This window comes from Mus caroli, chromosome 7 (assembly GCF_900094665.2).
Source record: "Mus caroli chromosome 7, CAROLI_EIJ_v1.1, whole genome shotgun sequence".
NCBI classification, from domain to species: Eukaryota; Metazoa; Chordata; class Mammalia; order Rodentia; family Muridae; genus Mus; species Mus caroli.
The window spans coordinates 114,840,484-114,857,057 of record NC_034576.1 but is presented as its reverse complement, the minus strand read 5'-3'; the positions used below and the strand labels follow the sequence as shown (position 1 = coordinate 114,857,057).

At 46.8% G+C, this 16,574-nt stretch overlaps 1 protein-coding gene across 1 annotated transcript in view; it reads right to left on the bottom strand.

The window, feature by feature from the left end:
- Parva (parvin alpha) overlaps positions 1-16,574 on the bottom strand; it is a 162,148-nt gene that overhangs the window by 15,027 nt on the left and 130,547 nt on the right. The window contains exons 6-10 of the mRNA XM_021166342.1: positions 10,202-10,317; positions 5,118-5,176; positions 2,670-2,689; positions 1,564-1,625; positions 1,012-1,080 (exon numbers count right to left, since the gene is read on the bottom strand). Of these exons, the coding sequence (XP_021022001.1) occupies positions 1,012-1,080; positions 1,564-1,625; positions 2,670-2,689; positions 5,118-5,176; positions 10,202-10,317 (326 nt within the window). The remainder of the gene's footprint in view (positions 1-1,011; positions 1,081-1,563; positions 1,626-2,669; positions 2,690-5,117; positions 5,177-10,201; positions 10,318-16,574) is intronic.

Here is a 16,574-nt window from a genome sequence, read left to right as displayed (position 1 = left end):
TTTTGATTTGCATTTCCCTGATGATTAAGGATGTTGAACATTTTTTCAGGTNCTTCTCTGCCATTCGGTATTCCTCAGGTGAGAATTCTTTGTTCAGTTCTGAGCCCCATTTTTTAACGGGGTTTTGGTACTTTTTAAAAATCACCAATGCCAGCCTGAAGGGAGGAAGGGCTTACGATGATCTAGTGCCAGCTGTTGATGGCTGCTGGAGGGAGAACAGTTAGATTTCTTCAGAGGTGTAGGTTGCCTCTGGTCCAGTGGATGGTCCTACACTCAGTGCATATGGACAGCTCTATCTGGACTCGGTAGGTTATTTATTAAAAAAAAAAGAAGAGGAGGATGTAAAGTTGGGAGAAGTGTGGGGTGTCTGGGAAGAGCTGGGATGAGGGAGAAGGGTGGAGATGATCTAAATATATTATATACATAAATGAAATTATCAAAGAACAAGGCAACAACAGAACCCCACTGATGTCCTCCCAAGAACAGATGAGTGTTAAAGAGGGGCTGTGAGGATGGGGTAGACAATTAAACACAGGGCCGGTGACAGGAAGGTGATGACTGTCCCCTAACCATGACACAAACCCATTGCTCCAAACCAGCCAATATCACTTCCTGATCCCCCTCTAAATAGACGAATGTAAGGCTAAAATTGTCTGAATTTCATCAGTGGACCGTGGTGATCTAAGACTGTATTGTTTCAGAGGGAGATATTCAGACATGGAGAGAGAGAGAGAGACAGAGAGACAGAGAGACAGAGAGACACACACAGAGAGACACACACAGAGAGACACACACAGAGAGACACAGAGAGACAGAGAGAGAGAGAGACACACACACAGAGAGTGCTTGACCACATGTCGTGTGTCACATACAGAGTAGACAATTCTTTCCTGAAATGTTTCTAAAATCAACTGAGGGAAAAATTCTCATCTGGTTCCTCTCTGAAAAGAATACATCTCACATCTCATCCCTTTGCCCGGAAAGCTTTGGGTCTCTGGAGCTGTCACCCACCTGTGTCTCCAGTTCTGTGACCTCCAAGTTCAGTTTATTCAGATGCTTGTTCACGAACGTGATGAGGGTCTGAAAGAGAAATGCAAAGGTACCAAGCTAGAGATATCCACGTGTGACAGTGCCCTGGGGTCACAGGGAGAGGCCCTGGCTCTTCGTTAGGCAGCCCATGTGACATACAGGGTTTTTGGCTGAAAGGGACAGGGGAGCCCTGAGAGACAGGATCACAGGTAGAATATCTGATTTGGGGTCAGTGGGGACAGAAGCAGAATTGAGAAGGGAGCAAGAGACAGAATGACCCTCTGGGTCCCTCTTGTTGATCCCTGCTTTGGTACCGCCTCCTGTGCCCAGGGGGAGGAAGGCTTCTGTGTGAGTAGCAGAGTCAGTGTAAGCAGGAAGACAGGGTAGGGACCCTGCTGAGAGAAGATGGCTCCTGGATGACTAGCCAGTGTCAGAGAGAGGGAAAAGATCTTCAGGACACCCCACATGCAAGCTGGGACTTCCTCACATACTGTGGGGCCCTATCCCTTCTGCCCCTACACATCATAGACCCACCTTCTTCACCACATTGAGTTTGTCTGGTGCATGGTCAAACAGCGTGTCAAAGGCATCACGTTCTGAAATGGAAACACACACCATGCAGTGAAGCACGTAGCTGGCTACCATGGGGAATCTCTGGCTAGTTCTTACTAGGGCCCTTGTCTGTGTGTCTATCAGGCGACATGTTTCTAAGCAGACTGACCTGGGCTTGGTCTTTTCTCCTCACTTCCATCCCTCCATATCCCAATGCAGGCATAATTCTAAAGTGTTTCTGCCATCTCTAGTCATCCAAGTACCAAACTGTTTGGGCTAATTTTCAAAACAATTACGCTGGTAGGGGCAGAGGTAAGGAGACAGTCCAGTGCCTTCTAGGACAGAATAAGAGGCTCTTGATGAGCGGGGGGGGGGGGGGGGGGTTCCTAAGTCTGTCAACCTCTCCGTGCCTCAGTTTCCCTTTCTACAAAACATCATCTGAAAGATAAGCTTTCCTCAGGTGCATAGTAGGTATGAAAACACGTGTTCTATAGATTACAACATTGTCCTCCCAATGCAGTTTTTAGTAGAGTAGAATTATTTCATGAGGTAAGCAGAATGAGGCTGACAGAACAGAGCCAAGCCATGCTCTGGGCAGGGAGATTCCTAGAACCAGGGGTGACCTAGTGGAAGGGCACGAGGGCAGTTTGAGAAGCAAGCAGGCTTGGGGAAGGACTGTAACCCAAAGCCAGACTATTCCATTTGGGCACTGATGGGCAAAGGTAAGACTGCTAGGAAGGTGTGTGTATGTGTGTCTGTCTGTCTGTCTTTCTGTCTGTCTGTCTGTCTACACATGAGCATGTGTAAGTTCTGGGAGATGGGTTCCATAATAGGAACTAAGAGGGAGCAAGCAAGGGGCTGTCTCCCAAGTGTGTTCAAATATCTCTTCCTAAACTTCCATGCCAGGCACAGGCTAAGTCTGCCCTACTGGGGCCAGATCTGTGCTGATGAGTGAGTGTTCTTCATGTCACTAAGCTGTCCCTCCCCACCTAGCCAGTGTGTCCCAAGCTGGGACAGAGACACATTAGACAACAGAAACAAGTAGCTTCACCGAGGCCACAGAAGCCAGACAAGCTCACGACACTCACCATGCCTTCCGGAAAGGGCCCTGGAAGAAAAGAAGAAAGAATTCACTTATGTGGTAGGCTTGAGTTTGGGGTTAGCCTGGGCTACTTGAGACAACACATTGCTGACTTTGGGATGGCATCCTTTCCTGTGAGGGCTGCACCTTCCCTAGTTGTGCTAACCTGGCCTTGGTCAAGTTCCAAAAGCTACCTTCTCTGGCATTTGGTCCCATGCTGTCTCTAATTACTCCCCAGAGACTCTTATGCCACGTTCAGGAAGATTACTGGTGTTAGTGCAAGATCTGCTACAGCAATGCTTAAATGCTCATTCTTCCCTGTCGCCCCGACAGACACAGGAGCAGAGGCTTAAGACACCTTGCCAGGAGCTCTGAGCAGCCTGTGAGAAGTTTCACTGTCGAGGTTTTGTGGCTGACTGCCTGCAGGTCAACTTTGTCTTGCTCCTGGCCATCCTGTGATGCCCCCAAATGACAATTGTCACTGCTCCAGGACAGTGTCTCAGAGAGGACAGGAACCTGAACTTCACTCTTTGGCAAAGAAACAGTCATGTTCTTTGAGCATAAGCACCAGAGACAGGTCACAGGACACATCCGTTTTAGATGCTGTGGGACTTCAGGCAAGCTCTTGAACCCCTCTGGTCTCTGGATCTTTTAATTTCTAAGATGAAAACAATGTGTGCTCTGAGCATTCGGCATCTAGAAAGATTTTATTATAATTTCTAGTGCACTGCAAATGTCCTAAATATTAAAACAAATACTACAGTGTGTGTGTGTGTGTATGGGTACGTGCATGTAAGTGTGTGTGCGTGTGTCTGTGTGCATGTGAAAGTCAGAGACAACTTGCAGGAATTGGTTCTTTCCTTCTGCCATGTGGATCCTGAGGAAGTGAACTCAGGCTTGGGAGCAAGCACCTTTGCCTGCTGAGCCATCTTGCTGACCTCATTCTTTTCTTAGTACATTGCTAGTTCTTATAACTGTTAGGATATGCTTATTCACTTGCACATCTAACACCCACTAAATGACTATTTGTGTGTGGTTTTCCTATACAGAATGGTGATGCTGTAGAAGCCAGCTAGATGAACTAGCCTTCAGTTTCTTTCTTTGCCCTGGGGTGGAGGACACACCCGCTGCACCTGAATACAGAAAAAACCTGCACAAACTGTACTGGGTTGTCCTTATGAAAGCTTCACCCATGTTTTCGTGGCAGAGAAACGGGGACCATAAAACCCTAATGCACAGCTGAAAAGAATCTTCTAGAATCTTAACTGTCCCTACCCCCCAAGGCCGGCAGTTTCTTCCAGGATACTCCCCTGTTTGATCTGTTCTCTTTTCCAGAAGATGAGACAGTGGGCACAAAGCATCCCTCATGGGACAGGAGATCCAGGTAGGACAGTGAAGCTGGACCTGAGGTGGCTTTGCCTCTTAACCCTCAAAGTCATGCCAAAGGCATTTGATATCCTGCCAGCTGTGTGACTATTGGTGACTAGGGTGGGACCTGGGAGAGATGGGGTGGCTTCATGATGGAGTCTCCACAAGTCATATAACCGGTGTAGTGGGAAGGGCCATTCTCTACCTCTACCCACTGCTGGGCCTTTTTGAAATCACTATGGTCACCACAGCCACAGATCTGACTCATGTTGCTCTTGGTTAGAGAGTGCTTGAGTGGAGACCAGAGGGCAGCGTCCAGTGGTTTTTGAGACGTCCTTGGTTTTGAGACGGGGTCTCTTACTGTGTCAGGAGCTTCCTGATTTGGCTGGGCTGCTTGGCTCGGGAGCTCCAGGAGCCTCCCATCTCTGCCTCCCCAGTGGTGGGATAACGGGTGCACACAGCTGTGCCTGGCCTTTAACACGGATGCTGGGGAGCTGAACTCTGGACTTCAGGCATGCTTGGGTGGCAAGCACTTTGTCAATGGAACCATCTTCCCACCCTCATGGCAAACCTTTTTCTAGTTCCTCATTTGTAAAATTCTAAAAACAAATAGGATAACCAAACAAATCAAAACTCAAAAGACACCTGTAAAGTAGGAGGGCTTTCTGGGTCACGTCTAGTGACCACATAAATAGGATTTAAGAAGGAAAGGGGGGGGGAAGTCATCTTTTTGAAGATTAACAATTCAGATCGGCCTCAGGTCTACCACACGATGATGATTTCATGCTCGTTAGCTTTTGGCAGGGGGTGGGGGTGGCACTTTTTTTCCTGGAGTGCCACAAAATTAGAAATTTTCAATCATGGCTAGGCTAATTCTTCTCTGCCTGTTTCCCCACCCAAGGCTGCACCTTAAGCAGCGAGAGGCATGTTTTGAATGCACGGAAAAGGCTAAGCTATAATCATCGGCTGCAGCTTAATCCCTCCTGCAATCCCAATAAATGAAAACTAAATATCAGCAAATGGGTGAATTTCAGAGAAACATCTGTGTTCCATTACAGACTCGCTGGCAACAATGGTGTTGACATACTCTGTGTTACCAGTTATTTCCTCTTGGATTTGTCGAGACTGGAGGATCCCTTCTCGTTTCTAAAATGGAGAAGAGAGGAGAAGAAAACAGGCTTTAGTAGTACAGAAACATTGGGTGGCATTCCCAACACAGGGAAGGTTATTGGTCCATAAGACGGTCCAGAGGTGAGCAGATTCAAGAAATGCAGTGATTTGGGGGCGCCTGGCTGCATGAACCATCATGGTGGAGTGCAATTGGTGTTTAGTCCAAACAAGTAGGCTGACTCCTGGATGGTGAAGCCTGCCTTTCTTTATTGAAGATTTGTTGGAAGTCAGCTGTTTGCCTTGGGGAGTGAAGCACAGCAAACCAAATGGAAATGAGGGCTGGGTGTGTCTGCCTCCAGTTGGGGCCCCACAAGGAGAGCGGTGTGGCTGGTCAGAGGTGTAAAAGGCAGTGTGGACAAACTGGATGCATAGAGGTCTTTTGTTCTGGTTTGCTTTTTACCCAATAACTATGGAGCTCTTTTAATTCTCTGAATAGTTTTATTTATTCTTTGTTAATTTCACACATGTATACAATGTATCATTATCCTATCTAGTCTTTTCCATCCCCCTTGGGCCCTCCTAAGACCTCCCACCCCAACCTTCATGTCTGTGCATATCCCACTGAGCCTGCGTGCACATGCGTGTGAGGCCATCCATGGGAACATGGGTAACCTACCAGAGGTCATGGGCCCCTCAAAGAAAAATGACTCCCCTTCTCTTAGCAGCCATCACCGGCCAGGAGCTCCTTTGTGAAAGCTGGAGCCGTATGAGGCCCTGTGTCAGTCAAGCTGAAATGCTACCTGGCTTGATCTTATGCAAGCAGACACAGCTGTCATGAGAGTCATGTGTGCAGTGGCCACATCTTGTCCATACAGCACGAATACTCATCCTCTGGCCCTTTCTGCCTGCTCTTGGATGACATTCCATGAGCCTTCGGGGATTAGTATAAACATCTCATACAGCTGAGCACCGATTCTCAGCACTCTGACCAGTTAGGAGTCTCTCTGCATTACTACTGCCCACAGCAGAAAGAAGTCTCTAGAAGCAAGGTTGAGAGTGGCACTAGTCTATGGAGCACATCACTCGAACAGTTGCATGGAGTCAAAGGGTGACATTCTCAGGTCCTTCTTGCTCCAGCAGGCTCCACTTGGTGCCGGCATGGGGACTGTGCTGCTGCTCTCTCTGAGAAAAGCAACCACCTTGAGCCCTGGCCAGCCAACCAATTAATTAACCCCCCTCTTCCTCCTCCTCCTTCTCTTCCTCCTCCTCCTCCTCTGTTCTTTTCAAAGACTCATGCAGTCTAGGCTGGCCTTCAACATTATGCGGACTTGCAGCTAGATGGTCAGAGATACTTTTCACTGAGAGGAAACTCGGGCGAAGGTTGGACCCTGGGGAGAGCTCCTTCTAGGGAGAGGTGGCTGCCATTAGTTCCTGGGTAACTCCCTCCAGGGGTGTGTTGCTTGAGAGTTGAAAATGGAGCCAATGAAGGAGCACAGGGTTCCCTAGGACCTCCTAATGGATACCAGGAGGAAGGCTCACTCCCAGGTCCCTCTGCAGCCAGCAGCAGACCCTTACAGGACAGCCTGGGTGTCAGTCACATAAAGGCTGAAAGAGCAAAAGCACTGTCTCAAAGCCAAACTGAATGTGAAGAAGGGGCCTCTGAGCCAGCGTATGGTGGCACACATTTAATCCCAGCCCGGTGGAGGATAGGGCAGGAAGACTGAGCATTTGGGTCCAGCCTGGACTATATAGTAAAACCGTGCCTCAGTCCAACCCCTCTCCATCAAATGAAGGAGGGACCTCACTTCAGGAACACCTGCTGAACCGTGCCTTCTGCAGCCTCCCTCCCAAACCTCCAGAAAAAACAGCCGCAGCCGCAGTCACTATGGGCCTGGGCAACCCAGAAACAACAGCCACAGCCACAGACACTATGGGCCTGGGCAACCCTTTTGCAGAAGGAAAGGCAGAGTGGATAAGAGTCTCTGGCTTAGAGGAGGAAGGGACAATCAAGGTGGAAAAGGAAGTGACAGGAAATGGATGTGGAAAGGGCTGGGTTGAGGAGAGGACAAATCAGGAAAATTCAGTTTTGAAGCACGTCCAATTTTTACACGGGGTTCCTCAAATCCTTGTCTTGGGAGGCCACAGTCAGACGAAATCTGACTTTCCAGTTCATACACCATAAAAGGCTTTTCTACAGATGAGAAGGAAGAGGGCGTTACAGAGGCCTCACTGGCAGCCCTCAGAGCTCCTATCTCTACGTCTGCCTGGGGAGATCAATCCTTGGCTTAGGGGCTCACTTTTTCTAGGTTTGCTTTTGTTTTAAAACAGGGCCTTACTATGTAGCCCAGGCTGGCCTGGAATTTATTAGATAGTCTAGACTAGCCTCAAACTCAAAGCAATCCTCCTGCCTTGGCCTCCTAGGTGATGCACTATTACACAAGGTATTTTCTGTCAGTTCTGGATCCTGCTCCTGAGCCTGTTCTCGTGAAAGGCTCGATAAAGCTAATCACCCTGTAACCCCTAACACAGACAGACACACACACACAAACACATACACAGACACACACACACACACACACACACACACACACACACACACACCCCACATGTACACGGCACTTTGTATAACCCTTTTCCTATGCCCTCACCCTAACAAAAGTCCCTGCAGCAGGAATTAAACCCCAAACTGTTCCTGATGGCTGATAATTGAGCTCAAAATAAGGTCTGAGATGTGAGCTTGCAGGGACCTCTGTTTCAAAATAGCAGTCTCCCATCAACTCTGCTGCTCAAATCTTTTTCTTTTTCCTTTTGTCTCTAGTAAAGCAACAGGTAAGTTTTGTGATTTTTATTGGAGAGCTGTTTAGCTCACCTGGTCAGAAAGACAACTAAAATATTCAATAAATGGACAGACCAAGCACTGGAAGGCATGGTAAGTAACAGAAGGAAAGTAGATGACATGAAAGGCTGGCTTATCCAGGAACATCTCTACTTCTAGTGGAGGAGCCATGCCTGAACTGAAGGACCGCATGTAGAGTTGTGAATAACTCAGGACTCCCAGTGCCTAGTACTCTGCATTTAACTGGAGAGCTTAGGTGATTTTTGTTAGTTTGTTTTAACCTTTGTTAGAAGGGTTTAGGTTCAGAGCAAATCTAAGAAGAGGGGCTAGGTATCTCCTTTGTTTTCCACCCCTCGTACCTGATCCTGTCTCGTATACTGTCGGCACCCTGCTGCAGACGGATACACTGTGCACAACTGAGCTGATTGCACCGAGCCACCAGTCACCCCAAGAGGCCACAGTTACTATTGGGGTCTGCTCCTGATGGGGCTGTGTATGCCAGAGCAGTTTAACTGACCTCAAAATCCCCCATGCTCCACCATCCATCATCCATCCCTCTCTTCCCCGTGGCAGCGTTTCAAAACACAAGATGAACTTGTGTGTTATTGGCTGGTAGGATAACAAAACAGAGATGGTGTAGGCTCCTTAAGAAGACACTTGTTCCAGAATGCCCTGGGCTGGCCACAAAATGCTGGGCACAAAGGCAGAGCTCAATAGCAAGGATTCTGAGTACCTGTCTTGTCAGCCACACTCAAGGGTCTGATCCACACAGCTCAGCACTGTCAAGGACAGTCCTCTGCCCTGTCTGTGTCATCTTGTCTCCTTGAAGGCAGCACCAACGCACCCTATTCCTATTATAGCTTTATGGTGCTTTGCAGAGTTGAGTGCCAGTCGGTGTGGAAGGAAGGCTTTCTCATTAGGGCAGGAGTGATCCCTTGCTTAGGAGAACAATTGTCAAATGCTCCCCCTCCAGTTACCATCTGACCTGAAAGCTCAGCTCAAAGCCCCTTTGTCCTGTAAACAGGCCTGACCTGATCTGGCACAGTTAACTAGCCCAAAAGCTTTCTCTTACTAACTGATGGCAGACCTGCCTCCTGTTGTCTATTCAGAGCCTTGGGTGCCCAGGGGGCTTGTATGCACCCAGAGCACACCCTTTCGATGCATATTTATATGGAAAACAACAACAACAACAAAAACCCACCTAGAACAAGCAAGCACAGCGATGACCTTTTGTTTAAATGGGCATGAAGTTGGAAAATAAAATTGCATTTTGAGTGTCTAACTGGGTCAGGGGCAGAGTAAGCTAGCCAGGGGGAGAGAGAGATCACACTCTCATTGTGGAAATTATGTGACCATATGTGAATGAAAATCCTATCCAGCAGTCTGGACTTGAGGTTCTAGCTGGGCTTTGCTTATGGACTGAGAAGCAGCAGAAAAGAGCACAAACATGCGCACACACACACACACACATCCTTGAACATTCAACACTCTCTCCCTATATATGAACTTACACACATACATACACACACACATACTTTTATCCCTTCCACATGGTTGAACACACGCATTCCCTTTCACACACACTCCCTTTCACATGCACATATTTCCTCACACATGCAATTAAACACACACACACACATATTCTCACCCACTGATATGCACTCAAACATACACAGGCTTGAACACACTTTTCACATGCACACACATATGTTGAACACTCACGTGCACACACATAACTGAACGTATACTTCACACACACACACACACACTCACGCACGCACGCACGCACATACACATGCACATCCCAGAATATGTATTCCTTCACACACAATGCTTATATGACACTTGACTAAAACCATGATTTTCCAAAGCTTGCTAGAATGTGCATGACACATACAAACACCTTTCTTCGTGCTTAACTCTTACATACCTCATGAACATACACACTATACACTTTCAGACTCTTCCAGCACACAGACTCTTCCAGCAGATCCACACTCACACAAAGCTACACTGCCCACAAGCACACACCCTTTCATTCTCTTCACGCTTACTGAGCATAAGGCAGCGAGTGGGTGCTGGATACCTCCCAGCACATAGCACAACCGAGTCCACCTAGCCTTCACCCCACTGGCCTTGGAAGCATCTACTCAACAAGCTTTGACTCTTGCTGACCTCAGTCTGTGACTTAAGGGTACACATGTATAGGGTAGCGTGCATCTTACCTGGACCACAACCACTTGGATGGAAACATGGTCTGGGAGTCGGATGGGTGCCCGGAAATACTGAGACAGAGCAACCAGCAGGTGGAGGATGGCAACCAGGTTCTTGGCATGAACAGCTGAAATGCAAGATCAGAAAATGAGAGTCTCCAGATTCTAGGCAGGATAGGTATCTATTGAAATGACAGCAGTACCCTCCTCAATGTCTCCTTGTTGCACCCTGGGTATCAGAGAATTTCTCAGTCACCACCTGTACCCCCTACCCTCAGCCCTCTCAGCTTATGGCCATGCTTTATAGGTTCCTTCTCGGATGCTATGTTTGGTAGATTTCCAACATAGCCTCTCTGTTCCACTTGAGGTTCCCCAGGCGCAATGACTGAGTCTGCGGCTCAGAGGGTTCTCTACCCAGGCCCCTGTTCTCATCTGTACCCACTCCTTTCCCCACACAACAGGGAACAGGACACTGGATTGGTACCACATCCCGTGTCGTAGGCTGTTCACAAACCGTTTTTTAATCAAGAGATACCAAGTCAGAAGCCCTAGGTCTCTTCCTCTGTCCAGAGTCAACTTCCCTAGAAGTTTGACTTTCCCCAAAAGTTTGGCTGCTCATGCCTTATAAGGTGGGTATAGTTTATGTTCTCAAGCAAACCCAAGTGTCCTCCACAGTTGCCACACCCTGTGCTCATACTAAACCATTTGTGCTGCTGAAGGCTAGGCCCTTCTAGTTGTAGATGGGTTACATACTGACTCATGAGGCTCACACAGTCAGGCAGACTAGAACTGGAACATGATTTTGTTACCTGTTTACTGGTTATGGCTTTGGGCAGGGGCTACTCTGACCACTGAGCTTTTACAATCTTGGATAACAGCTCGAAGGTGGGCATATACACTGTAAAGACTTCCAACATTCGCAAGGGCAGAGCCCCTGGGACACTGCAGGTGGCCAGGAATGACCGGTATTTTTTATTATAACGTATGAGAAAGTCCCTGGCACGGAGGCAATCAGGGCATGCCAACCCTCTCTCTTCCTGTCTCATAGAAGGTCAGATCCTTCAGGCTCTTTGCCTGCCTGTGCGGTCCCACTAGCTTCATGACTCTTCATTACAGAGACATTTAAGGGAAAATCCAAAGTACCATGTGTGTATGTCACCCACATAGGGTTGTCTGGGTGTCATTTGTCTTCCCTGGGTCAAAAAGTCTACTATAGAAGTTTTGAGAAGCCACCATTAAAGGAAATGACTCAGACTGTCCCCTGACGTCATCAGCTCCATCCCTCATCATGACCGCTCCACAGGCAGCACACCTGGCTTTTCAGAAGATTCAGATGTGGAACGCACTGTACACTGACTCTGACCTTCAGTGACAGCCCACAAAATGGCTCCCAGTTGGGAATGGGCCACTAACATGGCACTGTCATGAAGATAGAGCCAAACCAGGGTTTGCCCTTCTAGTCAGGGTTGTTATATTATCCCTAAGTTGGATCCCGAGGGCTGTAAGCACACCTGAGGCCCTCTTTCTTTCAATGACAATCTTGATGTTGGAAAAGTTCAGGTTAGCCAAGTCCTTACTGCCTGGTGTTCCTGTATATCATCTCAGTAAGTGACATCAAAGGTATCAGACAGATGTCAGACCCTTTCAACAAATGCTGTGTTCTCCAGGGGATCTTTTTCAGAAGAGATAATTCCATTTAGACACACAGAGAATGTGGATAAGGATGTTAGTCTCTGTGTCCCACATCAGCATCAAAAGCAAAACCCTGGGAAACACCCACACCAAGGAGGTGCTGGGCTCAGGTCTGGGGTGTCCAAGCTTGCTTTTGTTGTTGAGAGACATCAAAACCACGCAGTTCTTACTATGTAGTTCTGGTGGGTCCAGAACATTCTATGTAGATCAACCTGGCCTTGAACTTGTGATTCTACTACCTTAGGCTCCTAAAGCTTTTTTTTTTCAAAACAAATTTTAATTTTTTTCTTGATTAATTGTGTAGGGGAGCCATGGCATGTGTGTGGAGATCAGGGATAATTTTTCCGGGTTGAATATCTCCTTCTACCATGTGGTAGGTTCTGGGGATTGAACTCAGGTTGTCAAGTTTGATGGCAAACACCTTTACCTGTTGAGCTATTTCACTGACCCCTGAGGTTATCTTTTATTTTTGCCCCTAGAAATCCTATGATCTAAAAGCCAATAGTAGAGACCATGAAAGGAAGACAGGACAATGAAGGCCATCAAGTCTTATCTGCAGCCCACCCATTTCTGCTTCTTTTCTTCCAGCTGTGTCTGAGTTTCTTCTTCTAATCCTGTGCCTAGATGGAGCATATGCCTCAACCACAGCCTTTAAAATCTATGATACAGCCACATAACAGAACCGTTGCACACACAGAAAAGCAGTCAAGACAATGTCAGCTAGGTATTAACATGAATTAATTAAAGGGAAACTCCACAGAAACAAGATAATCACACACCATGCACATCTGCATGCATGTACATGCAGGTGTGTACACACACACACACACACATGTGCACAAACATGTACTGTGATCAGCACTTGAAAAGGAATATAAAACCATTTTGGGTTCTGTGATGAAACCTTGTGCTGAGTCATTCTGTCTTGGACAAGACATAAACTACTCCTTGTCCAGTGTCTCCATACCAAGGATGCAATTCCTCCGCTAGTCACCTGGTGTTGGGCTGCCTCAGTAGTACTGTGACTGCATTATTGTATTTAAGGATGGCCCCAGGGCATGAGAACAGTGAGGCTGGCAACGCAGACATGCTGAAGTGAAGGCATGAAGGGCTGCCTTTAAGTTAAAGGGAGAGAATTAAATAATAGAGAAAAACCTGAGTCCTGAGATTCTGATATCCATAGTAAGAATGCACATTCTATTTAATTATGAAAAAGAATATTCATGGTAGTTTAAAAATTAGATTTATTTATTTACTCCATGTGTGTGGATGTTTTGCCTGTATGCATGTCTGTCTGTGCACAATGTGTGTACCTGGTATCCACAGAGACCACAGGAGGTTATCAGATTTCCCATTGCTGGGGTTGCAGATGGTTATGAGCTGTCACATGGGTGCTGGGAATTGGACCCAGTCCTCTAAAAGAGCAGCTCTGAACTGCCGAGTCATTTCTCCAGCCCTTCATGTTCATTTTGTTGTTATACCTTAAGGGACAGGAGTGGTGTCATTGTGTGTGATAAATGTGTTGTTAGGCTAGAAAAGACATCAATGGCAGGTACACAAAAACAAACCTGTAGACCAATAGGTGAGTATGGGACACCAGGAAATAAACCTATGGCTACAGTCACCTGGTTTTCAACAGGGATGCGAAAAGCATATCCTGGAGAAAAAAATGGCCTCTATGAAGTAGTGCTGGGAAAGCCAAGCACTCAACCCCTTGTAAAAGAATGAAACTAGATCTGTATCTCTCACCGTGAGTGATAATCAACTCAAATGATCAAAGATCTTAACATGGGACCTGAAAAGTTGAAGCTGCTGATAGAAAACCCAAGCAAAAGACGTCTACACAGGCATAGACAAAGACTTCCCACAAAGAACCCAGTGGCTTGGAAAATGACCCCATGAACTGAAAACTGGGACTATGGGTAATTAAAAAATGTCTGCAGAGCAGAGGAAATAATCAGCATAAGGAAATGGCCTACAGCATGGGAGAAAACCTTGCTAGCTCCTGTGCCATAAGATGTAGCAGCTATAAAGAACCTTAAAGAATTAAACATCACTCTACCCGCTAAACCATCCAATCAATGCACTGAATAGACAACCATCATTCTACCCTCTCAACCATCCAATGAATGACTGGGTAAATGCACTGAATAGACATTTCTCAAGAGATAATGCAAATTATATATATGTATAATTTGCAAATTTCTCACAAGAAATGCAATTATTATTATCATTATTATTATTACTATTATTATTATATTGTGTTCTACTTCCTCAACCATTAGGGCAATGCAAATTAAAAGTACTGTGAGATTCTATCCAGTTAGAATGACTACCACCAGGAGAACAAACAACAAATTCCGGTGAGGCTACAGAGAATGAGGAAGCCTCATTCACACTGGGGGAGTGGACACTGGTGGGGCCAATACAGAAATCAGCATGGCGGTTCCTTAAAAAACTAAAAATAGAACTACCATACGCAACAGCTAGATCACTCCTGGGTGTATCCCAAAGACACTACTTGGCCATGCCACGGAGTTACATGCACATCTATGTTTACTGCTGCGTTACTCACAAGGGCCAGGAAATGGAACTGGCCTTGATGTCTGTCCATCAACAGATGAACAGACACAGTGTATGTATATGATGGAACAAGTTAATTCAGCTATAGAGGAAAACAAGGTCATGACATTTACAGGCAAATGGATACAACTGGAGATCAACAGGCGAAATAAGCTATGGCTGTTTTCTTTGTGTGTGTGTGTGTGTGTGTGTGTGTGTGTGCATGCAATCATACATGCATGCGTGTGAGATAGGGAAGAGGAGAAGGAGGAGGACTAGATCTTAAAGGACAGGGGAGAAGAGAGGGAATGGGATGCATGTGACATGAAAACAGAATGAGGTACTATCTGGGGTGAGGAAGGAGTGAGCAAGAGGGGGCAGGAAGGAGGGAGAGAGCAGTGGGAGAGGAGGGGGAGTTAGAGCTGATGAGTGACACACAGATATGAAAGGGCACAGCATCATAACTCTGTACTTTGTATGCTAACTTAAAATAACGAAAAAGATGGAAAAGCTATTCCATTTGTGTGTCTGTGCCCGAAATGTCTGCAGCTACCCACGGTGCAGGCATCCCCCGGGATGTTGAAAGATATCCTCTTAGGATACAGGGAGATTCCTATTATACATGCATCCATGTGTATTCATATGTGAGAAAACAAAAAGCACGTTCTAGACACTCTTTATTACACACACAGACACACACAGATGGACAAACACACACCTTGCAGTAATATTCCAAAAATTTCAGGGCCATCTCTAGGTAGGCAGCTGTGGAGGCCTCGTACACTGGCTCAGTCAGTGCACAGCCTGGCTCTGCAACTGTCTCTCTGAATCAGATTCCTGGCTCCCCTGTCATCACTCTGTAGGTAGGGCAGCAGTGCTCCTTCAGGGGACATGGACTGTACCAGTAACCCTTCCTTGCTCTGGGGAAGCGATAGCGGAAGACGCTAGACTTCCTGACCCTGGTATAAACGTTTGTAGTGTCATACCTCCTCTGTGCCTTGATTTCCCCATCTGGGAGACGAGGGTGGTGGAAAGAATTACCTGAGTTGGGTGAGTGAGTGCTGAGAGGATTGAGATGGACATTGATATTTCGATGTTTTTATACACTGGCATTTTCTAAATTTTCAATAGTAAAAAAAAATACTGCTCATGAACAGGAAAGAAAGAAATCCCTAAAGTCCTAGATCAAACTGGTAACTCAGCAGCCTGTCCCTGCCACCCTTGTCCTGAGCATAAAGGCGACACCGTGTCCCCAAACGCACAGTCAGGCCCGATTAGGGAGAAAGGAAAGAGCTTCTCCCTGTGAGTTGAGCCTGCTCTGTTCCTTCTAGAACACACTGCTTCTTCTTGTAAACAAGATCCAGCTCTTCTTGATGCCCTGAGGCATCGCAGGGAGCAGCCAAGAGAATAATTATCTCTTCTGACCCGCTAATCCATCTCCATTCTGGAGATCCAGCCAGGGAGACTAATTCACAAGAAGTAAACAGAGAGACAGCAAAGACATCCAACTAAATCCCTCTGATATTAGCAGCCAGCTTACAAAGTCTGTCTCTCTCTCTCTCTGTGTATGTGTGTGTGTGTGTGTGTTATATATGTGTGAGGCCAGAGGTCAATATCAGGCGATCAAGTGTTTTCCTCAATGCTCCATCCACCTTGTATTTTTGAGACAGCATCTCTCACTGAACCTGGAGTTCAGTGACTCACTTAGCCAGGGTTGGCCAGAGAACTCCAGAGCTCTCCTGTCTCTGCCTCATGAGCACTGAAATTTCAGGTAAGTGGCACTACTCTGAGCTTTTAATTTTTTAAAAATAAATGGGCACTGGGGCTCAATCCAAGGCTTGCGAGGCAAGCACTTTACCCAGTAAGTCATATGCTCAGCCTCATGTCTCCTTTTCTGACCATTATTTAATTTCCCAGGGACACAGGGAAATAGGGCTCCTTAGCAGGGCAGCCTCTGGGGCCTAAAGCCAGGTCCTGTCCTCAACCCTCAGGTGACTTTGGGTAAGCAGAGAATGCCCTGTTCCCAGCTTATCACACTGTTCTATGCCAGCAGTGGTCTAATTATGCTGAAGGAGGTAGTGGGTGTTTTGGCTCCAATGGCAGGTGTCAGAAATGAGGACAGAAGACAGCT